The sequence below is a fragment of the Eumetopias jubatus genome, unplaced genomic scaffold, assembly GCF_037043125.1.
Source record: "Eumetopias jubatus isolate StellerSeaLion01/CBP00866 unplaced genomic scaffold, mEumJub1_p1.0 scaffold_1, whole genome shotgun sequence".
In the NCBI taxonomy this organism is placed as follows: domain Eukaryota; kingdom Metazoa; phylum Chordata; class Mammalia; order Carnivora; family Otariidae; genus Eumetopias; species Eumetopias jubatus.
In genome coordinates this window covers 206467002-206490966 of record NW_028274807.1, presented here as the reverse complement: position 1 = coordinate 206490966, position 23965 = coordinate 206467002, and the positions used below count along the sequence as shown (strand labels likewise).

Here is a 23965-nt window from a genome sequence, read left to right as displayed (position 1 = left end):
TGAGGGCAGCCTTGCAGGTTGGTGTCCCAGGGAAGCCCTGGGGAGCAGCCTGCTGGGAAGCTGCAGCAGGGATAAAGCACACAGCATCAGTTCCAGGCGCCCCGAGGTCTGGCCCCACACCTGCCCCTGTGTGCTGTTGACAGCCATGGGCAGGAGAGCTTCTTCTGCCCTCCCCTGCTGGCTGCTTCCTGGAAGAGGTAGCCCAGGCTGAGGGGGACCAGGAGGGACAGGGTAGGTGGCAATACTCGAACAGTTATGGGGAGCAAGACCCAGACTGGGTATGAAGATAGGGCCTGGGAGAAGGTCATAAGACAGGTTCTTAGCCTTGGGCAGCTGCTGGGGGTCTTCTCAGGTTGCCCATTCTGAGTCATGGGTTCTTCACCCAACCTAGTGCCCTTTGCAGCTTCTAAGTCTACATTCTTGCTTGGGGCTGATTCTGCCCCTCAACCTGAAATGTTTGTACATGCCTGGAGGATCTTTTTGCCTGTCAGAGCTCATGAGGAGGGGGGGATGCTACTGGCATCTGGTGGGTTGAGGCCAGGGTTGCTGCTAATGGTTGTACAATCTGGTATTCTTGTGGTGCATTTGTTCCAGTTGGTGAACCAATATGGTTACGTTATTATTAACTAAGCCCACAGGTTAAATTAGGGTTCTCAGTCTGTATTGCACATCTTGGGTTTTGAAAATGTATAATGACATGTATACACTGTTACAGCATCAACCAGAATAGTTTCAAGGTGCTCTAATTTTCATGTGCCCAGTGGAATTATGCTAGAGTGTTCATCTGCTTTTGCTTCATTCATTCAAGACCATTTTATAGGTTCATTTACACTGCTGTGTGTGCATTGAACTCCTACCTAGACTCTAATGTTTGCATCCAGCCCATGCGACCTCCCTTTTCCCACTTTCGTTTCCCAAGCAGCTTGTCCATTTCCCCACTACAGGTAATGCTACCTAAATATCCTCTGACATGCCCCCTTTAGACAGGTGTGAGAATCGAGATTGATGCTCAGGAGACCATGACCTGGTGCACAGAGCATGTGAAATTTATGCTTCTCCATTCTTGGTTCTTTCCAGCAGTCCACAAGGATTGCTTCCTCCCCATATTTCAATTAGCAGTGGGCACTTTCTAGTCTGGGGAAATAAATAGGTATACAGTGAAAGTCCATGGTGGTTTTCCTCTGTCTTTTCCTTGTCTTAAAACCATCTTTTTAGCCATTCTGACTGGTGTGAGGTGGTACCTCACTGAAGTTTTGATTTGGATTTCTCTTATGCCGGTGATGTTGAGCACTTTTTCATGTGTCTGTTGGTCATTTGTATGTCTTCTTTGCAGAAATGTCTCTTCATGTCTTCTTCCCATTTCTTGATTGGATTATTTGTTCTTTGGGTGTTGAGTTTGATAAGTTCTTTAAAGATTTTTGATGCTAGCCCTTTATCTGATATGTCATTTGCAAATATCTTCTCTTATTCTTTTGGTTGTCTTTTGGTTTTGTTGACTGTTTCCTTTGCTGTGCAAAAGCTTTTTAGCCTCATGAAGTCCCAGTAATTCATTTTTGCCATTACTTCCCTTGTCTTTGGTGATGTTTGTAGGAAGAAGGTGCTGAGGCTGAGGTCGATGAGGTTGCTGCCTATGTTCTCCTCAAGGATTTTGATGGATTCCTGTTTCACATTTAGGTCTTTTATCTATTTTGAGTTTAATTTTGTGTATGGTAAAAGAAAATGGTCCAATTTCATTCTTCTGCATGTGGCTGTCCAAGTTTCCCAACACATTTTGTTGAAGAGACTGTCTTTTTTCCATTGGACATTCTTTCCTGCTTTGTCAAAGATTAGTTGACCGTAGAGTTGAGGGTCCATTTCTGGGCTCTCTATTCTGTTCCATTGATCTATGTGTCTGTTTTTGTGCCAGTACCATTTTGTCTTGATGACGACAGCTTTGTAATAGAGCTTGAAGTCCGGAATTGTGATGCCACCAGCTTTGCTTTTCTTTTTCAACATTGCTTTGGCTATTCGGGGTCTTTTCTGGATCCATACAAATTTTAGAATTATTTGTTCCATTTCTTTGAAAAAAGTGGATGGTATTTTGATAGGGATTGCATTAAATGTGTAGATTGCTCTAGGCAGCACAGATTTTTTTCCCAATATTTGTTCTTCCAATCCATGAGCTTGGAAAGTTTTTCCATTTCTTTGTGTCTTCCTCAATTTCTTTCATAAGTGTTGCATAGTTTTCTGAGTACAGATTCTTTGCCTCTTTGGTTAGATTTTTTCCTAGGTATCTTGTGGTTTTGGGTGCTACTGTAAATGGGATTGACTCCTTAATTTCTCTTTCTTCTGTCTTGTTTTTGGTGTATAGAATGGCTAAAATTAACAAGTCAGGAAAAGACAGATGTTGGCAAGGATGCAGAGAAAGGGGAACCCTCCTACACTGTCGGTGAGAAGGCAGGTGGTGCAGCCACTCTGGAAAACAGTATGGAGGTTCCGCAAAAAGTTGAAAATAGAACTACCCTATGATCGAGCAGTTGCACTGCTGGGTATTTACTCCAAAGATACACATGAACCCCAATGTTTATAGCAGCAATGTCCACAACAGCCAAACTATGGAAAGAGCCTAGATGTCCATCAACAGATGAATGGATAAAGAAGATGTGGTGTATATATATATATATACACACATATATACATACACAATGGAATATTATGCAGCTATCAAAAAAATGAAATCTTGCCATTTGCAATGACATGGATGGAACTAGAGGGTATTAAGCTGAGTGAAATAAGTCAATCAGAGAAAGACAATTATCATACGATCTCACTGATATGAGGAATTTGAGAAACAAAACAGAGGATCATAGGGCAAGAGAGGAAAAAATAAAACAAGATGAAACCAGAGAGGGAGACAAACCATAAGAGACTACTTTTTTTTTAATTTTATTATGTTGTGTTAGTCACCATACAATACGTCAAGATAAAAAGCTTCTGCACAGCAAAGGAAACAGTCAACAAAACAAAGGCAACCCACAGAATGGGAGAAGATATTTGCAAATGACCCTACAAAGCGCTGATTTCCAAGATCTATAAAGAACTTCTCAAACTCAACACCCAAAAAACAAATAATCAAGTAAAAAAACGGGCAGAAGACATGAACAGACACTTCTCCAAAGAAGACATACAAATGGCTAACAGACACATGAAAAAGTGTTCATCATCATTGGCCATCAGGGAAATTCAAATCAAAACCACATTAAGATACCACCTTACACCAGTTAGAAGGGCAAAAATTGACAAGGCAAGAAACAACAAATGTTGGAGAGGTTGTGGAGAAAGGGGAACCCTCTTACACTGTTGGTGGGAATGCAAGTTGGTACAGACACTTTGGAAAACAGTGTGGAGGTGCCTGAAAAAACTAAAGATAGAGCTACCCTATGACCCAGCAATTACACTACCGGGTATTTACCCCAAAGACACAGATGTAGTGAAAAGACGGTGTATTTCCTTATACCATATGCACCCCAATGTTCATAGCAGCAATGTCTGCAATAACCAAACTGTGGAAAGAGCCAAGATGCCCTTCAACAGATGAATGGATAAAGAAGATGTGGTCCATATATACAACGGAATATTACTCAGCCATCAGAAAGGATGAACACCCAACTTTTATACCAACATGGATGGGACTGGAGAAGATTATGCTAAGTGAAATAAGTCAAGCAGAGAAAGTCAATTATCATATGGTTTCACTTATTTGTGGAACATAAGGAATAGCATGGAGGACATTAGGAGAAGGAAGGGAAAAATGAAGGGAGTGGGAATCGGAGGGAGAGATGAACCATGAGAGACTACGGACTCTGAGAAACAGACTGAGGGTTTTGGAGGGGAGGGGCGTGGGGGGATGCGTTGGCCCAGTGGTGGGTATTAAGGAGGGCATGTACAGCATGGAGCACTGGGTGTTATATGAAAACAATGAGTCGTGGATCACTACATCAAAAACTAATGATGTACTATATGGTGACTAACATAACATAATAAAATAAAATAAAAGTTAAAAAATCTACGTTTTCATGGGTATTATGTGTTTAATTCTATGGGCAATGCTATGAGTTTGGGAAATTGATCTAGTCTTCTGCAGCTTGTATTGTGTCTTTGCTCAAAAATATTTTACTTTCATTCTATTACTTTTCTAGGTAGATGACCACATCTCTTCCATTTCTGTCCCGATATTCTTCCTTTCCTTGACATTCTCAAGTACCACTCCAGACTTTCAGTTCCCTGCTAATGACCAGCAGAGACAGTGAGTAACCTTGTCATGTTTTCTGATTCTAAATGAAAGCATCGATAGTTCACCACTTCATATACTATTTGCTAGTTTTGCAGTATATATTCTCAGTTAGCTAAGAAAGTCTCAGTTGGTATCAGGTTGAGAAAAACTTTAAAAATTTTTTTCCCTTTTATATTTTTTATTTATTTATTTATTTCAGAAGGAAACTTTATTTGTTTTTTAGTTTTATTATGTTATGTTAGTCACCATACAAAACATCAGCCCCTAAGCCCCTGTCTCAGGAGTGATAATAGTGGCTTCTCTATGTTAATGAGATGAGTGGTGGCTGGGGACCCTACTTCTCCCTGTGGTCAAGTTCTTCCCTACCCCTGTTGTCCTGGTGGTCCAAGCCAAAGAATCCACATTAACATATGCCTTTCTGAAATATAATCAAACTAATATTTGGTGTGTCTTTGTTTACTGACCCTCTGATGAGAGTCCTTGTATGTTCACGAGATGACTGGTGGCTGTGGGTTTAATATTACAAAGCATCTTCTCTCTCCAGCTCCAGTATCTGGCCTCATCTTTGAGTAATAGTTTAGATCCACTGAAGGACTCCTTCCCAGATGTGCAGACATATGCTTTTCCAAACCCCAAGCATAGGAATCAGACAAGCCTAATGTTCCCTGTGACCCCCTTCATTCACGTGTTGTGTGACCTCCACCAACATTTCTCATCTGCATAATAATAGTACGCATACCCTTGACCTCTCTTCTGCCATCTTGAGATAGCACTTACCCTACAACACATCCCCTAGATAGAGTCAAATAAACATAGGAATAAGAACTTGATGTTTTACCCAAAGTAATGTGGTGGATAAAGAAGATGTGGTCCATATATTCAATGGAATATTACTCATCCTTTTCAGAAAAGATGAATACCCACCACTTGCATCGACATGGATGGAACTGGAGGGAATTATGCTAAGGGAAATAAGTCAAGCAGAGAAAGACAATTATCATATGGTTTCACTTATATGTGGAACATAAGGAACAGCATGGAGGACATTAGGGGAAGGAAGGGGAAAGTGAAGGGGAGGAAATCGGAGGGGGAGAAAAACAGTGAGAGACTATGGATTCTGGGAAACAAACTGAGGGTTTCAGAGGGGAGGGAGGTGGGAGGATGGGTTGGCCTGGTGATGGGTATTAAGGAGGGCATGTATTGCACGGAGCACTGGGTATTATATGAAAATAATGAATCATGGAACACTGCATCAAAAACTAATGATGTAATGTGTGGTGACTAACATAATAAAATAAAATTAATAAAAAAAAAGGAAAGTAATGTGGGGAAAAGGGAAAGGGATTTCCATAAGATGTCAGACAGCAACACACTTTTAATATTCTGTATGTTCTTATCCAAACACTGAACCCTCTCTTCCTTCCACTCTTTCCCTCTCCCTCCCTCCCTCCCTCCCTCTTTCTCTTTTACTTCACATTCAGACATCCTTCACTCAACTCAGATCAACATAGAAACTTCCTTAAGGTCAACACCACCCAAGACAGCAGGAACTATAAAGAGTCAGTCATCTTCTTGGAGACGAATAATTTATTTTCTCTTGTGCATTTGTCATAATTAAAAATAATACTTATACAACGCTGGACACAGTGCCTGATAAGAAAAGCCCCAATGATGATGGCATTCATTATGATGCTTACTCCTGTTATTCTTATGGTGGAGGAGGGGAGGGTCTGCCTTCCTTGTCCATGCAAGAAGAGCGCTGTGTATGAGTGTACAGACACGTTCTTGTGATGTGCCCCACCAACCCATAGGTAGATAACACATTCTTAGACAGAGGTAATGGGATGGACTTCATCACATGGGGTCAAGAACTAGAGATGGTGATCACTAGAGGCTATGTACGAGGGAGGCAAACACATTGAAGAAAAACAAACACCTACCATGCATCCAACACCTATGGATGCATCCAACAATACCTGTTTAGTATTCTCATATATTGAATCTCTACAGCAGTCCTATGGAGAGAGTCGGTATTATTCCTAGCCCTGCTATCATATTTCCTCACCACAAAGCTAGCCATCAGGTGCTTAGGGGACTGAATTTTCTCTGGAAGCTTTTCTTTATGGCATTCTTGAGCTCCTTATTCCTGAGGCTGAAAATGATTGGGCTGAGAAAGGGAGTGAAGACTGTATAGGTGGTGGTCATCAGAGTGTTACTGTCCATAGAATGGGGGCCCTTCGGCTTGAGGTAGATAATGGAGGCAAAACCGTAGTGCACAATGACCACAGTGAGGTGGGACACACATGTGGAGAAGTCTTGTGCCTGCCCTCAGCTGAGGGGATCCTCAATATAGCAGCCACAATGAAGACATAAGAGAGAATGATGAAGAATAAACAGCCCATCAGAGCTGTGACACACACCAGGATCACACCCAAGGTGACAGAGGATGTCTCCTTCCCACAGGACAACTTTAGGAGGGAAAACACATGGCAGCCAAAATGCTGGATCATGTTTGACCCACAGAAGGTGAGGTGAAAAACTATCAGGGTCACCATCATCCCCATGACTGAGCCACCAGCCCAGGTCCAGGATACTAGACGGGCACAGGTGTGGGTGCTCATGAGCACGTTGTAGCGCAGGGGGTGGCAGATGGCCACATAGCGGTCATAGCCCATGATCATGAGCAGGAAGGAGTGGGTGAAGCCAAATGTGAAGGAGAAGAACATCTGGCTGGCACAGGCCACAAAGGTGATGGAGCGGTGGCTAGAGAGCATGTCAACCAGCATTCGAGGGGTGACAGCAACAGTGAACAGAATCTCGGAGGTGGACAGGGCACACAGGAAGAGGTACATGGGTGTGTGCAGGCTGCGCTCACTCCACACAGTGGCCATGATGATCAGGTTCCCCAGCAGAGTGAACAGGTACATCAGCAGGTACAGCAGGAAGAAGGCAGGCAGGAGATGCTGTGGGAAGTTGGAGAAGCCCACGAGGATGAATTCAGACACCATGCTATAGTTCTGACCAGCTTCCAATGCTGCATCTGCTCAGATCACAGGGAATGAAGGTGACCAGAATAAAGATCATGAATCTATGTAACAATATACCCTAAAAAATCTACAAAATGGAAGAACTTTAAATGCAGTGTGTTAGGATTTGGAAAATGACAAGGATACTCACTGTTTCTGCTGTTCTTTAGCATGGAACTTGAAAGCCCTGAGCGGTGCTCTGAGGAAAGAAAAAGAAAGAAGGTATATGATGGGCGCCTGGGTGGCTCAGTTGGTTAAGCGACTACCTTCAGCTCAGGTCGTGATCCTGGAGTCCTGGGATCGAGTCCCGCATCAGTCTCCCTGCTCAGCGGGAAGTCTGCTTCTCCCTCTGACCCAACCCCCTCTCATACTCTCTCTCTCTCATTCTCTCTCTCAAATAAATAAATAAAATCTTAAAAAAAAAAAAGAAAGAAAGAAGGTATGTGAGGATTTGACAGGAAGAGACCGGCTTGTGCACCCAGAAAAAGCAAAGAATGAAGTCAGAACAAAGCACAGCGAGAGAGAGCACAGAGATGCAGAAGATCCACTTCCAAAACCAGTATTTCTCATAGAATTACACCAGTAGTAATCGCTCAAATTATGAATTTGAAGTAAAAAGTAAGATACCATTCCCAAGAGTGACACAAAATGTAAAGATACAGCTTTCTAACATTTTGGTCTGGCGATTTCTTTACACGCAAGAAAATTTGAGCCTCTAATGGGCTTTTGTTTGGTGCATTATCACTCCCCATGTTCACCATATTAGAAAGGAACACTGAGGTTCTCTGACAATATTCAGTTTGGGATACATTCAGAAGAGTCAACCTATTCAATGTCTTTGTAAGCAACATATTTTTAGGAAAGTAACTACTTTTACAAAATGAACATTTAGTGACAAGAATGGCATTTTTTTTTTTTTTTTACATTTTAGCATATTTGTCCCATGCTGGCTGGGTGGGAGACAAGATGATGCTTGTAGCTGCTTCTTCATTCAGCCTGTGGCAGTATGTGGTTTTAGTTGAAGCATATGACAAAAATACATCCTCACCTTCATTGGAAAAGTGAAGACCTGATGGTTCCCCCAGAAGGGTCTCTGGGACCCTAGGGAACTCATAGCACACTTTGGAACCCTCTGTTAGAAAATATCTAGGAATCAATCAAAAACATGCAATACCTGCAAATCAGAAATTTTTACCATTAATAAAAATGTAGAAGGCAATTTGAATACATGGAGAACAGTCTACATTCTCAGTTGAGGTCAGAGAATATGGTAATGATAATACTTCTTCCTCAAATTATAGCATCAGGTTGACTGCATTTACACTTCCAGTGAATCAGCTGTACATCTCATAAAAGTTTCCTCAAATTTCTTCTGAAAAATGAGGTCAGTGCAAAACTATACTAATCTTCCTAAAATGGAGTCAATAGGAAAGAAATGCTCTGGCAGGGAGGAGACTCATCATAGACATCATAGTCTTTTTTAAGTGTGAATCTGGAACAGACACAGACACTGATCAAATTGATTGGATGCCTCAGAAAATAACCCCCCATGATTCACAGCTCAACATGTGATAAAGGTGGGAGCACAAATCAAAAGGAAATGGTGGATTATTTAGGAGTTTGTGGTAGGAAAACTTTCCTTTTATGAAGGAAAGTCAATCTGAATATCTGTCCAAGACCACACACAAAGGTGGATTCCAGAATTCAAGACATAAATACAAAATAGGACACTGGGAAGTTAATAGGAGAAGGTGTAGGAGAAGAATTTTGTTGATATAGGAGTGGAGAAGGACTTCTTAAGCAAACTTCAGAAGCACAAACATTAGGTGATTTTGAAAGAATGAAAATAGCAACACGAAAAGTGTTTGTCAAAAAATGATGTCCTGTTTTAAAAATAGAGCTACACTTGACCCAGCAATCGCACTTCTGGGTATTTACCCCAAAGACACAGATGTAGGGAAAAGAAGGGCCATATGTGCCCCAATGTTCATAGCAGCAATGTCCGCAATAGCCAAACTGTGGAAAGAGCCAAGATGCCCTTCAACAGATGAATGGATAAAGAAGATGTGGTCCGTATATACAATGGAATATTACTCAGCCATCAGAAAGGATGAATACTCAACTTTTACATCAACATGGATGGGACTGGAGGAGATTATGCTAAGTGAAATAAGTCAAGCAGAGAAAGTCAATTATCATATGGTTTCACTTATTTGTGGAACATAAGGAATAGCAGGGAGGACATTAGGGGAAGGAAGGGAAAAATGGGGGGGGAATCGGAGGGGGAGATGAACCATGAGAGACTATGGACTCTGAGACACAAAAAGGGTTTTAGAGGGGAGGGGGAGGGGGAATTGGTTAGCCCAGTGATGGGTATCAAGGAGGGCACGTACTGCATGGAGCACTGGGTGTTATACGAAAACAATGGATCGTGGATCACCACATCAAAAATTAATGAAGTATTGTATGGTGACTAACATAACATAATAAAATAAAAAAAAATGATGTCCTGGATCCAGTTAAGGGGAGATGGAAAGGTGGGGAAAGATCATTTTCATTGTCCACAACTGACCAGGGAATAAGATGTAGAATAAACAAGAAACCAGTTCCATCTACAACAAGTAGAAAGCTCACTACAGAAATGAGCAAAGTTGTGAGCAGAGAACTCACAGAGGGTGTAGAACAGGCAAATGAAAACATGCTAAAAAGAGGGTGCCTGGGTGGCTCAGTTGGTTAGGTGACTGCCTTCAGCTCAGGTCATGATCCTGGAGTCCTGGGATCGAGGGTCGCATCTGCCTCCCTGCTCAGCGGGGAGTCTGCTTCTCCCTCTGACCCTCCTCCCTCTCATGCTCTCTATCTCTCATTCTCTCTCTCTCAAATAAATAAATAAAATCTTAAAAAAAAAGAAAGAAAACATGCTAAAAAGAAAAAAAAAGTGAGAGGGAGGGAGAGAAAGGGAAATGCAGTGGAAATTCAGTGTCTACCTATTCAATGCCCCAAATTAGGATGTTCCCAGTGCTGATCAGGTATGGGGAGAAAGCAATATTCGTGCACTGCCTGTGAGAATTAGAGGGTGAAAATTAAGAGTTCCTGTGCTCTGTGCACCAGCACATGTGCTCCAGCATCTATCTCCACTGCCTACAGGTATTTATAGGGAAACATGTCAGGGGATGTTTTGTAGCATTGCTGGCGGTGAAGAATGGGAAAAGTTGCTTGTCCATAAGTGGGAAGAGACAGGTCACAAGGGCTGGATGAAACTACTGGAGCTCCAGACAAGAGTTTGATGCACACACAGTAGCGTAAATGAAACTGTAAAATGATCTTGAGTGAAAGAAGCAAAAGATGTACACTCTAGCATAATCCATTTGGGCACATGAAAATTAGAGCACTTGAAGTATTCTGGATGATTCTGTAATGGTGTGTACAAGTCACTATACATCTGTGAAACCCAAAGAATGTGCAACACAGACAGTGAGCCCTAATTTAACCTGTGGGCTGAGTTAATAATAATGTATCCATATTGGTTCAGCAACTGGAACAAATGCACCACAAGAACACCAGACTGTACAATCTTTAGCAGCAACCCTGGCCCCCACCCACCAGATGCCAGTAGCATTCCCTCCCTCCCCATGAGCTCTGACAACCAAAAGGTCCTCCAGTCATGTACAAACATTTCAGGGGGCAGTAGGAGCCCCAAACAAGAATGCGGACTTAGAAGCAACAAAGGGTACTAGGCTGAGAGAGAACCCATGACCCAGAATGGGCAACCTGAGATCCCCAGCAGCTGCCCAAGGCTAAGAGCCTGTCTTAAGACCCTTCTCCCAGGCCTTGTCCCCATCCCCAGTCTGGGTCTTGCTCTCTACAGTTGTCCAAGGATTGCTACCTACCCTGTCCTTCCTGGTCCCCCTCAGCCTGCACAGCCTCTTCCAGGAAGCAGCCAGCAGGGGAGGGCAGAAGAAGCTCTCCTGCCCGTGGCTGTCAACAGCACACAGGGGCAGGTGTGGGGCCAGACCTCGGGGCACCTGGAACTGATGCTGTGTGCTTTATCCCTGCTGCAGCTTCCCAGCAGGCTGCTCCCCAGGGCTTCCCTGGGACACCAACCTGCAAGGCTGCCCTCAGGGTCTGGAGAGACCAAGAGGATCATCAGAGGGCCTCCAGGGACCTGAAGCCTCTACTCCTTCCTCCAATAACCCAACACAACCAAGGCTTCCTGCTTCTCTCTCTGCCCAGAGAGTCCCAGCCCCTGCTGAGGACTAGGGGCTCCCAGTCTTGGGGGAGACAGGGCAAAATTAGATGCCCTCAAGTCCTTGGGGTCAGGGCAAGTTCAGAGGGAAGGCAGGAGCTGAGCAGCTGAGCAGTTGAGAGTGGGAATCCAGGGCTCTGCCCTGGGATCAAGGCAGCTGGAAGGCTTCCCAGAATAAGGGTAATTTAGAGCTGGGTCTTGGAGACTGGTTTCTCTTGGTCATCAGAAGTGTTCAGAGTCTTCTGACCAAACTGGATAGCCCCACTTCTTCCCTTGGTTGACTTACCCTATCTCTGTTGTCATGGTGATCCAGCCAGAGAATCCACGTTAGTATTTGCATACCTGGGCTCTAATAACACATTTGGTCTTTACCCAGTTCCTGAGACACAGCCCTTAGGCCCCCGTCTCAGGAGTGAGAATAGTGGCTTCTGTATGTTAATGAGATGAGTGGTGGCTTAGGACTCCTATATAGTTTTAGGAAGGGGGCTGCTCACCAGAACTTCCAAGGGGTGATTAGAGAATTGCAACCTCCAGGGAGGGGAGAGGAGCTACAGATTGATGCTCAATAAGGATGAAAGATTTAATCAATCATGTCTGTGTAATCAAACCCCCATAAAAACTCCTTAAACAATGGGATTCAGAGAACTTCCCAGCTGGTGAACACATGGCGGTGCTAGAATGGTGGCATGTCCAGAGAGGGCATGGGAGTTCCTTGCTCCTTCCTCCATACCTTGTAGGATTCATCTCTTTTATTTGGCTGTTCCTGAGTTGTTCTTTCATAATAAACTGGGAAGAGTAAGTGTTGCATTTTCCTGATTTTTGTGAGTTATTCTAGGAAAGTACCCAAACTGAAAGGGGGAATGTGGAAACCCTCACCTTTGTAACCACATTGGAAAGAAGTGCAGGTACCCTGGCACCCAACACTTGTGACTGGCATCTCCAGGGAGTAAGTATCAAAATTGAATTATAGGACACCAAGGTGGTGTCTGGGTAGTCGGAGAATTGGTCATTGGTGTGGAAAGAACTCACACATTTGGTGTCTTGAGTGTTAGAAGTAGAAATAGTTCACTTTGTCTCCCTTTGTCCAATCAGCAACACTGCCCATTCTATGCCTGAAATCAACCTCAGTTTGCCACTTCACCCCATCCAGGATGCCCTCATGCACCTCTCCCCATCTCTTCCTGAGTCTGTCGTTCCCACCCGCCCTCAGCAGCTGCTTTCATCACATCAACTAGAGGGGGTCTCTACAAACAGGTATCTGACCATGCTGCTTGTGCTTAAAATGTACCTCTTGGTACAACCAGTTTGGAAAACTGTTTGGCAGTATCTATTCAAGCTGAACACAGGTATTCCCTATGAGTTGGTATTTTTACACACCTAACTATAGACCCAGCAGAACACATAAGTATCAATCCACCAAAGGACATGTACTAGATGTCATAAGAACACCCTCATAGGAAGCCCCAAATGGAAACATCCATGAATACTTTCACGTAATGGAATACAGCTCTTTCCTCTATGTATTTAAAAAACATTTAGGGGTCCCCATTGCCCTTAGAACAAACTCCTCAAGTGGACACCATGGTCTTGCATGCTCTCGCTCTACTCACCTGTCTGTCTGCCTTTAATCCAGAACCACACTAACGACTTCCAGCTCTCCCTGGTGCACTGAACATACCATTGTCCCAAATGCACTATGCCTCTCTCACCCTGAGCCTTTGTACTTGTTGTCCCCTCTGTCTAGAAATCCCTCTTCCATCTCCCTGCCTCACCCCCTGAATCATACCTACTCACCCTTCAGGTCTCCCTGTAGACATCACCAATTTCAAAGTCTCTAAATCCCAGGCTGGGTCTGAGACCCACACTTAGCTTCTGCAGATCCCTAAGCTGTCCCCAACACACGACTGACCACTCTGTGATGTCAGCTTTGATTATATGACAGCTTCCCTCAGTGGACCATGAAAAGGACAGAGCAGAGCCCTAGGCATTGGTTATTGCTGGATTCGAGTACCTAGAATATTTCCATATAAAATAAGCCTTGAATAACATTTCTTGACTATATGAATGAATAAATGAGGGCATAGTGCTGTGAGAACATATAGCACCCCTTTCTGTTCATGATCATGGGCAATGACTGCTATGTGGCCATCTGCCTCTCCCTGAGGTACAATGTGCTCATGAGTCCCCATGGTTGTGCCATCTCGTGTCCAGGCGCTGGGCTGGTCTCAGTCATGGGGATGATGGTGACCTTGATAGTTTTTCACCTCACCTTCTGTGAGTCTAACGTGATTCACCATTTTATCTACCAAGTGCTCTCCCTCCTAAAGTTGGCCTATGTGAAGGAGACATCCTCTCTCACCTTGGCTGTGGTCCTGGTGTGTGTCACAGCTCTGATGGGCTGTTTATTCCTCATTGTCCTCTCCTATGTCTTCATTGTGGCCACCATATTGAGGATCCCCTCAGCTGAGGGCAGGCACAAGACCTTCTCCACATGCGTGTCCCACCTCACTGTGGTCATTATACACTAGGGTTTTGCCTCCGTTATCTACCTCAAGCCCAAGGGCCCCCCCTTCTATGGACCATAACACTCTGATGGTCACTACCTATACAGTCGTCACTCCCTTTCTCAGCCCGATCATTTTCAGCCTCAGGAATAAGGAGCTCAAGAACACCATAACAAAAAACTTCCAGAGAAAATTCAGTCCCCTGAGCTCTTATGGTCAGTTTGGTGGTAAGGAGAGACGCTCATCAGTTGGTCAGTAAACAAAGACACACAAGAGACCAAATATTAGTTTGATTATATCACATAGAAACATGTGTTTATGTGGACTCTTTGGCTTGGACCACCAGGAGGGCTGGGAATAACAACATCTGTCTCTATAAGACTTGTAGGTTTTCAAGGATATGAAAATACACACATCCATAGGTGATGGATGCATGCTTGGTATTTGTTTTTCTCCAATTTGTTTCCCCCCTTGCATGGGATCTAGTGATCATGATCTCTTGTTCTTGACCCTGTGTGATGAAGTCCATCCTCTTACCTCCATCAGAGAACATGTTACCTACCTAATGGCGGGAGGGCAGCATCATGTGGGTATGTCTGGGCACCTATGCACAGGGTTATTCTTGATTGGACAAGCAACAGAAGACTTTCCCCTCCTCCACCATAAGGATAATAAAAAAAAGCATAATAATAAATGCCCAAAGCCTGATCCTTCTCTTATCAAGCATTGTATCCAGTGTCTTATAGTATTATCTTTTAAATTATAACAAATGCACAAAAGAAAATGAACTATTTGTCTCCAAGAAGATGGTTTACTATTTATAATTGCTCTCTGCTTTAGAAAGGATAGACCCTAAGGGAGGCTTTCTATCTTGAGAGTTTAGAAGGTGAAGAAGAGAGAGAGAGGGGGAGAGAGAGGGAGAGAGATAGAAGAGAGAGAATGGACTAGTGGGATGGGAGACCTTTAAACTGATCTGAACAGAAAGTTGCCTAAAATTGGATATGGTGAAAATCTGGGAAAGGAATGAGGAAGGAGAAGGATGTTGGTAACAGGGCAATTTTCCAATGAGAAGGGAAAGGAAAGGGAGAAAGAGAGAGGAAAGGACCAGAAGGAGAAGGGTGCAGACAGAGAGAAATGATGGCTGGAAGGGGGAGAGAGTTCATGCTTGGGTTAGAACATAAAAGATGGTAAAACATGTTGCTATCTGACATCTGTGGAAATCCTTCTCCTTTTCCCCACATTACTTTCAGAAGAACATCAATTTCTCATTCCTGTATTTTACTTGAATCTCTCTGGGGGTTGTGTTGTAGGCACAATGATATCTCAAGATGGCACAAAGGGAGGTCAAGGGTATGGGTATCCTTACTATGCAGATGAGAAATGTTGGTGGAGGTCACAGAATACATGAGTGAAGGGGTCCCATGGAAAATTATGTCTGTCTGACTCCCATGCTGGGGTTTGGAAAAGCATATGTCTGATGATCCAGGAAGGGGGCCTTCTGTGGATCTAAACTATTACTCAAAGGTGAGGCCAGATATTGGAGCTGGAGGCAGAAGATGTGTTGTAACATTAAACCCACAGCCACCAGTCATCTTGTGAGTATACAAAGACTCTCATCAGAGGGTCAGTAAAAAAGAGAGAGTAAACTCTCTTGTAGTAACTCTCTTGTCAGTAAACACACAAGAGACCAAATATTAGTTTGATCATCTCACAGAGAAGCATATGTTAATGTGGATTCTTTGGCTTGGACCACCAGGACAACAGGGGTAGGGAAGAACTTGACCAGAGGGAGAGGTAGGGCCCCCAGGCCCCACTCATCCCATTAACATACAGAAGCCACTATTCTCACTCCTGAGACAGGGGCTTAGGGGCTGTGTCTCAGAAACTGGACAAAGACCAAATGTTTTTTTAGAGCCCAAGGATGCACATACTAAGGTGGATTCTCTGGCTGGATTACCATGAGAAAAGAGACAGGGTAAATCCACCAAGAGGAGAAGTAGAGCTATTCAGTTTGGTCAGAAGACTCTAAACACTTCTGATGACCAAGAGAAACCAGTCTCCAAGACCCAGCTCTAAATTACCCTTATTCTGGGAAGCCTTCCAGCTGCCTTGATCCCAGGGCAGAGCTCTGGATTCCCACTCTGGGCTGCTCAGCTCCTGCCTTCCCTCTGACCTTGCCCTGACCCCAAGGACTTGAGGACATCTAATCCTGCCCTGTCTCCCCCAAGACTGGGAGTTCCTAGTTCTCAGCAGCGGCTGGGGCTCTCTGGGTAGAGAGAGAAGCATGGAGCCTTGGTTGTGTTGGAGGAAGGAGTAGAGGCTGCAGGTCCCTAGAGGAACTCTGATGATCCTCCTGGCCTCTCCAGACCCTGAGGGCAGCCTTGCAAGTTGGTGTCTCAAGGAAGCCCTGGGGAGCAGCCTGCTGGGAAGTTGCAGCAGGGATAAAGCACACAGCATCAGTTCCAGGCGTCCCGAGGTCTGGCCCCATACCCACCCCCGTGTGCTGTTGACAGCCTTAGGCAGGAGAGCTTCTTCTGCCCTCCCCTGCTGGCTGCTTCCTGGAAGTTGCAGCCCAGGTTGAGGGGGACCAAGAGGGACAGGGTAGGTGGCAATACTCGGACAGTTGTGGGGAGCAATGCCCAGGCTGGGGATGGGGACAGGGCCTGGAAGACAGGTCATAAGATAGGCTCTTAGCCTTGGGCAGCTGCTGGTAGTCTTCTCAGATTGCCCATTCTGGGTCTTGGGTTCTTCACCCAATCTAGTGCCTTTTGCAGCTTCTACATCTGCATTCTTGATTGGGACTGATTCTGCCACCTCCTCCCCCAAAATGTGTGTACATGCTTGGAGGATTCTCTGGCTGGATTACCATGAGAAAAGAGACAGGGTAAATCCACCTTTTGGTTGTCAGAGCTCATGGGGAGGGAAGGGACGCTACTGGCATCTGGTGGGTTGAGGCCATGGTTACTGCTAAAGATTGTATAATCTGGTATTTTTATGGTCCATTTGTTCCAATTGGTGAACCAATATGGATATATTATTAACTCAGCCCACTGGGTACATTAGGGTTCACTCTCTGTGTACCCATTCTTGGGTTTTGACAATTGTACTGTGACATGTATACACTCTTACAGCATCATCCCAAACAGTTTCAGGGCTCATTTTTCATGTGTCCAATGGAATTATGCTAGAGTGTTCATCTGCTTTTGATCCTTTCACTCAAGATCTTTTTACAGATACAGTTATGCTGCTGTATGCATCCAACTCCTACTTGAGGCTTCAGTAGTTTCCCCAGCACATGGGACCTGGCTTCTACCCAATTATGGTTCCAAAGCAAGCTTGTCCATTTCCACACTACAAGCAAAGCTACCAAAACATCCTCTGACATGCTTCCTTCAGACAGGTGTGAGCAATCGAGACAGATGCTCAGGAGCATATGTCTGTTGCGCAGAGCAGGTGAAGTCTATGCTTCTCCATTCTCTGTTCTTACCAGCAGGCCGTGAGGATTGCTTTCTCCCCATATTTCCATTATCATTGGGCACTTTCTTGTCTGGGGAAATGGATAGGTGCATAGTGAAAGTCCATAGTCATTTTTTTCTGTCTTTTCCTTGTCTAAAATCATCCTTTCCTGTGTCTGTGTTACTCCTTCTGTGATTTCTCTGCTCATATCCTTGGCTCGTTTCTGCACGGAGATTTCTCCTTCTGAATGTAACTGGTTTCTTATTTCTTATTTTTTCTAGATAGTATTCCCTGGTCAATTTTCAGCAATACAAAAGTTCAATAACTAAATATTTCCACAGAATCTCAGTTTTAATTACTACTATGGTGAGAATGCAGAGTTATAACTCACTCAAGCCAGAGTCCTCTAGGGGACTCAATATTATTTTAGCATAAGAAACCTGCAGCTAAATTTTTAAGAGCTGTCTCATTATCATTTGTGTCCCTAATGGTAATGTTTATCTTACAATTTCATTAAATTCTATGTTTTGCATGAGTATTATGTGTTTAATTCTGTGGGAAATGCTATGAGTTTGGGAAGTTGATCTAGTCTTCTGCAGCTTGTGTTCTGTCTTTGCTCAAATATATTTCACCTTCATTCTCTTACCTCTCTAGGTAGTTGATCATATCTCTTCCCTTTTGATCCCGATATTGCTTTTTTCCTTATCATCATCAAGTACCACTCCAGACTTTCAGTTCCCAGTTAATGACCAGCAGAGGCAGTGAGTAACTTTGGCTTTTCCTGATTCTAAAATAATGTGTTGATATTTCACCACTTCATGTACTATTTGCTAGTTTTGCAGTATATATTCTTAGTTAGCTAAGAAAGTCTCAGTTGGTGTCAGGATGAGAAGCTTTAAAAAATTTTTTAAGACATTTTTAAGATTGACATATTTCAATCATTATAGTGTATATCTAAAATAATACAATGTTATATGTCAACTATATATCAATTTTTAAAATCATAAATAGAAATGAATTTAGTAATCTAGAATTGCTGCCCAGATTGATACAGTTATATGACATTTCCTTTTTACTTTATTCATGTGACTAACCACATGATAGGTTTTCTGATGCTGACTCATCCTTGTCCTTCATGGTCTCACCAGATGAAGCATCTGTGGCTGGTCAGAACTATAGCATGGCATCTGAATTCATCCTTCTGGGCTTCTCCAACTTCCCACAGCATCTCCTGCCTGCCTTCTTCCTGCTGTACCTGCTGATGTACCTGTTCACCCTGCTGGGGAACCTGATCATCATGGCCACTGTGTGGAGTGAGCACAGCCTGCACATGCCCATGTACCTCTTCCTGTGTGCCCTGTCCACCTCTGAGATTCTGTTCACTGTTGCCATCACCCCTCGCATGCTGGTTGACATGCTCTCAACCCACCACACCATCACCTTTGTGGCCTGTGCCAGCCAGATGTTCTTCTCCTTCACATTTGGCTTCACCCACTCCTTCCTGCTCATGATCATGGGCTATGACCGCTACGTGGCCATCTGCCACCCCCTGCGCTACAACGTGCTCATGAGCACCCACACCTGTGCCCGTCTAGTATCCTGGACCTGGGCTGGTGGCTCAGTTATGGGGATGATGGTGACCCTGATAGTTTTTCACCTCACCTTCTGTGGGTCTAATGTGATCCACCATTTTTTCTGCCATGTGCTTTCCCTCCTAAAGTTGTCCTGTGGGAAGGAGACATCCTCTGTCACCTTGGGTATGATCCTGGTGTGTGTCACAGCTCTGATGGGCTGTTTATTCCTCATCATCCTCTCCTATGTCTTCATTGTGGCTGCTATATTGAGGATCCCCTCAGCTGAGGGCAGGCACAAGACCTTCTCCACATGTGTGTCCCACCTCACTGTGGTCATTGTACACTATGGTTTTGCCTCCATGATCTACCTCAAGCCCAAGGGCCACCATTCTATGGACAGTAACACTCTGATGGCCACCACCTATACAGTCTTCACCCCCTTTCTCAGCCCGGTCATTTTCAGCCTCAGGAATAAGGAGCTCAAGAATGCCATAAAGAAAAGCTTCCAGAGAAAATTCAGTCCCTTAAGCTCCTGATGGCTAGCTTCGTGGTGAGGAATATGATACAAGGACTGGGGATAATGATTGTCTCCAGGGAACTGTTGTAGGTATTCAGTATGTGAAAATACTGAATAGGTATTGCTGGATGCATCCATAGGTGTTGGAGCAGACTCTGTATTAGTTTTTCCATTTGTTTGCCCCTTCCCTCTTGCATAGACTCTAGGGATCATCATCTCTGTTCTTGACCCTGTGTGATGAACCCTATCCAGTTACCTCTGTCTAAGAATGTGTTATCTCTCTATGAGTGGTGGAAAGCATCACATGGAGGAGTGGGCAATAATGAACAGGGTTTTTCTTCAATAGACAAGCAAGGGAGGAGTTTCATTCCCCTCACCATAACATTAACAAAAGTAACATAAATCCCACCAGCACTGGAGCTTTACTTATCAGGCACTGTGTCCAGTGTTATCTTTTAATTACAACAAATAGCAGGAAAGAACATTAACTATTTTTCTTAAAGGAGATGATTGAATGTTTTTAGTTCCTTCTGTCTTTGAGGGGGATGGACCCTGAGGAGGTTTCTATGTTGAGCTTAGTAAAGTGACTGATGTCAGAATATGAAGTGGAGAAAGGGACAGAGACAGAGAGAGACAGGTGAGAGTGTTCAGTGCTTAGATAAGAGCATACAAAATATTAAAAGTGGGTTGTTATCTGACATCTTATGAAAATCCTTTTCCCTTTTTCTCTACATTACTTTCTTTTTTAAAAAATTTTATTATGTTATGTTAGTCACCATACAATACGTCATTAGTTTTTGATGTAGTGATCCATGATCCATTGTTTTTGTATAACCCCCAGTGCTCCATGCAGCACGTGCCCTCCCTAATACCCATCATCGGGCTAACCCAACCCCCCACCCCCCTTCCCTCTAAAACCCTCAGTTTGTTTCTCAGAGTCCATAGTCTCTCATGGTTCATCTCTCCCTCTGATTTCTCTCCCTTCATTTTTCCCTTCCTTCTCCTAATGTCCTCCATGCTGTTCCTTATGTTCCACAAATAAGTGAAACCATATGATAATTGACTTTCCCACATTACTTTCAATAAAACATCAATTTCTAATTCCTGTGTCTTATGTGAATCGATCTGGGGATGTGTTGGAGGGCACAGTGCTAACTGAAGATGGCAAAAGAGAGGTCAAGCGTGTGGGTATCCCCTTTAACAGATATGAAATGTTGGTGGAGGTCACACAATACATGAATGAAGGAGTTACATGCAACTTTAGGTCTGTCTGACTGTCATGCTGGATTTCAGGAAACCATATGTCTCAGGATCCAGGAATGGGGACTTCCATTGGGCAAGTTCGTACTCAAAGTTGTGGGCAGATATTTGAGTTGCAGGAAGAAGATGTTTTATAATAATAAACCTAAGAATGGCTATCACATATGAGTGCCTGCTGCTTGCCAAATGTGGGAAGGGTTTCCTATGCATTCACTCTTCTATGACTCTAAATTATTATTTCTGCACATTTAGATATGACCCACATCTATTACCATTCACATTTTTGAAACGTAGAAAATGCAAACCTGAGAGATGATTTGTCCCCAGCCACACTGCCCTGAAGTGGTGAAGCAGGAATCCATTACAATCTGCATGTGAGTGTGGTTGGTGATCAGGAATGCATCTCTCTCAGGTGCCTGTAGAGAGAAGTGTGGTCCTGACCAGGAGAGGAAGGCTGTCATTAGAAGGAATAGACACCCTTCTGGAGGGCAGGTGCAGCCCTAGACACATACCCCTTTCACACAGCCAGAAAGAAACACTGACTCCAGAGGATTTACAGAGACACTTTGTCACATCAACACAAACAATGAGACCCTGGGGTTCCATTTCATTATTTTACAATTATTGGTGTTAATGACTAATCCTCCCCCCACCCCCACCCCCCGCCACCAGCACCAAGATGTCCTTACTCGGGAAGCTTCATAAAGTAGCAAAGCAATATCTAGCTCCCTGGTTGCCATGTCCTGGGATGAATCTTTTCTCAAAATTAGGCTTTTTATCTGTATTTTGAATGTTGTGTTCCCCTACATGCATATTACCCATTTCTCTCTAATTACCCACTCTTACTGATGAATTGTCTCTCTGGGTTAGTAACTTGCCAAATGTTAGTGGCATGTGATCTCTTTGACAGCTCACCCTCTTTATATTGATTCCGTTTAGGTTTTCCACTACTAGGTTGGGAAACCCTTGAGGATGACTTCAGACATGGAGCTGTGCTGTAGCCCCTCCATGGCAGCCATCCCTGCTAGGGAAGGAGGGAAGAAGGCCCATTAGACATGACTCAGGGTCTCCACTGCCCCTGCCTAGGAGGACTTCTTGGAAGGGTCCCTCACCCTTCCTAACCATGGCCAGCTCCTCTGCAACATAGTGTTCATGATAGTGGTTTGTGCTTCACAGAGCTGCTTGGGTTTTATATAAGATCATGCACCTAAGTGCTCAGCACGGGTCCTGGCGCATAGTAAGAATTCAAAATAGTATTAATAATTATTATGACTACTATTCTAAAATCCCAGTGGGAGGAACTCAGGGTCTGTATTCAGCCACACCTGGGTTGAGTCCTACTTCAGAGCTTGTCAGTGCCTCCAGCCATTTTTCTAGGTAGGAAGGGAAAATTCAAGAAAAAAGAAAAAACAAGTCCAGTCTTTCCTTAAAAAATGTATACTGCAATCTCTAATAAACATAACATAATAAATAAAAAAATTTGAATTGGAACAATCTGGTGCTGGTTGGCATTCCATCTTTGGTTTGTTTTTGTTTTTGTTTTTACTGATTTGAGATTTTTATTTTTTTATTTTTTTTATTATGTTCAGTTAGCTAGCATATATATAGTACATCATTAGTTTTTGATGTAGTGTTCAACAATTCATTAGTTGTGTATCACACCCAGTGGCTTTCCATCTTTGAAAGGAAAATGCATATCTCACAACACTATGCCCAGTATGCTTGCATCAACTCTGAGCTGTGTGCAAGCCTTAGTAAGTATTACATGGTGGCTTTCTCCTTTTTATACAAAACTCTACCATGTTATCTGCATGAGTTAAATAAATTTGAGAAGTTGTTTTAAAACACTACTTCCAAATAAAATCCCCAAAGCAATATTGGGTTGGTTCCTTATTTTTTTCTATAATAAATCTCTTTATATCTATCAATATTATTATGTAATATTATATGTTATGTTGCATTATATTACATAAAATTATTATTATATTATATATTATATAGCATATATTATATTATATATTATAATCACATTAACATACACTCATATATTATGAAAGTATATACTGTGTACTATTATATGTTATACTAATATATATTATCATTGCATTTTATAATTAATTTATATAATATAATATATAATATAATATATAACTATGTATTTTAAATATAAAACAGAATTAATTAATATTGTCAATATTAATATGTATAATATACATAATATGTAATAATATATACATATGATATGTTGCATATAATAATTAATATATGTGTATATAATATATTTTGTATTATTGTGTAATTATGTAATATAAGTATACTAATTATATTTCTGTCTTAATATATAATATATAAATGACATATTTATATCTTGATATATATCATATAATATATTATATATTAATATATAAACCATAGTAACATAGCATATTGTGTATATTACATATACTATTATATATAGGATTATAGTATGTAAATATAATTAAATACATATTCCATTTTATGTAATGAAACAATACACTTACAACATATTATAATTTATAATATATTGTAGTTGCACTAGAACATTATTTACTCACTACATTAAGTTTTTCAGGCAATTAACAAATATTTATTAAGTACCTACTATGTGTCAAGCATAGTAGGGTACAATGGTAAGCAAGAGAGTGACCCTGACCCCGAGGAGCTTACAAGCTAATGGGGAGATTCACGGGGGAATAGAGTACCATTGTGTACTGTACAGCAATCATGCTATTCAAAAATAATTCATAGGAACTACAATGAAGTGCAGATAGCAAAGTCTCTGCACCCTGTGAAAGCTGTGAAATGCTCTCAGAGTGTCGAGAGCTGTGGTTTTACCTTTTCTCCCTCCTGGCAAACTCAGCGACTTTCCACACATTCTATGGAAGTAAAGGACTCAGCAAAGAGAAGAGTCATAAGTACAGGCAGAAGCTGGGCTCCCCTGGCCCCCAGGCCCTGAGGTCTGTGAGCACACCATGTAAAAGGTGCGGATGGAGGCTCTGCACAGAAAAGTCTTGGAGATGAGGAGTGGGATATGAGGATGGAAGCGTCTGTTCTGTAACTCAAGTGCCTCCACACTCTTTTCTCTTTATAG

General features: G+C 42.8%; 1 protein-coding gene and 2 pseudogenes across 1 annotated transcript; 2 read left to right on the top strand and 1 right to left on the bottom strand.

The window, feature by feature from the left end:
- Window positions 1-6352: 6352 nt before the first annotated feature.
- LOC114202210 (olfactory receptor 10H3-like) lies at window positions 6353-7299 on the bottom strand (annotated as a pseudogene).
- Window positions 7300-10305: 3006 nt separating this feature from the next.
- LOC114202219 (olfactory receptor 10H4-like) lies at window positions 10306-14305 on the top strand (annotated as a pseudogene).
- Window positions 14306-18661: 4356 nt separating this feature from the next.
- LOC114202211 (olfactory receptor 10H4-like) lies at window positions 18662-19612 on the top strand. Its single transcript, XM_028095314.2, has one exon. It carries the CDS (start codon window positions 18683-18685, stop codon window positions 19610-19612), a length of 930 nt encoding a protein of 309 aa, XP_027951115.1. The 5' UTR covers window positions 18662-18682.
- Window positions 19613-23965: the final 4353 nt, after the last annotated feature.

Excerpts from the sequence above, each read along its gene's own strand:
- LOC114202211 (XM_028095314.2), top strand. The coding sequence starts at position 18,683 with ATGGCATCTGAATTCATCCTTCTGGGCTTCTCCAACTTCCCACAGCAT.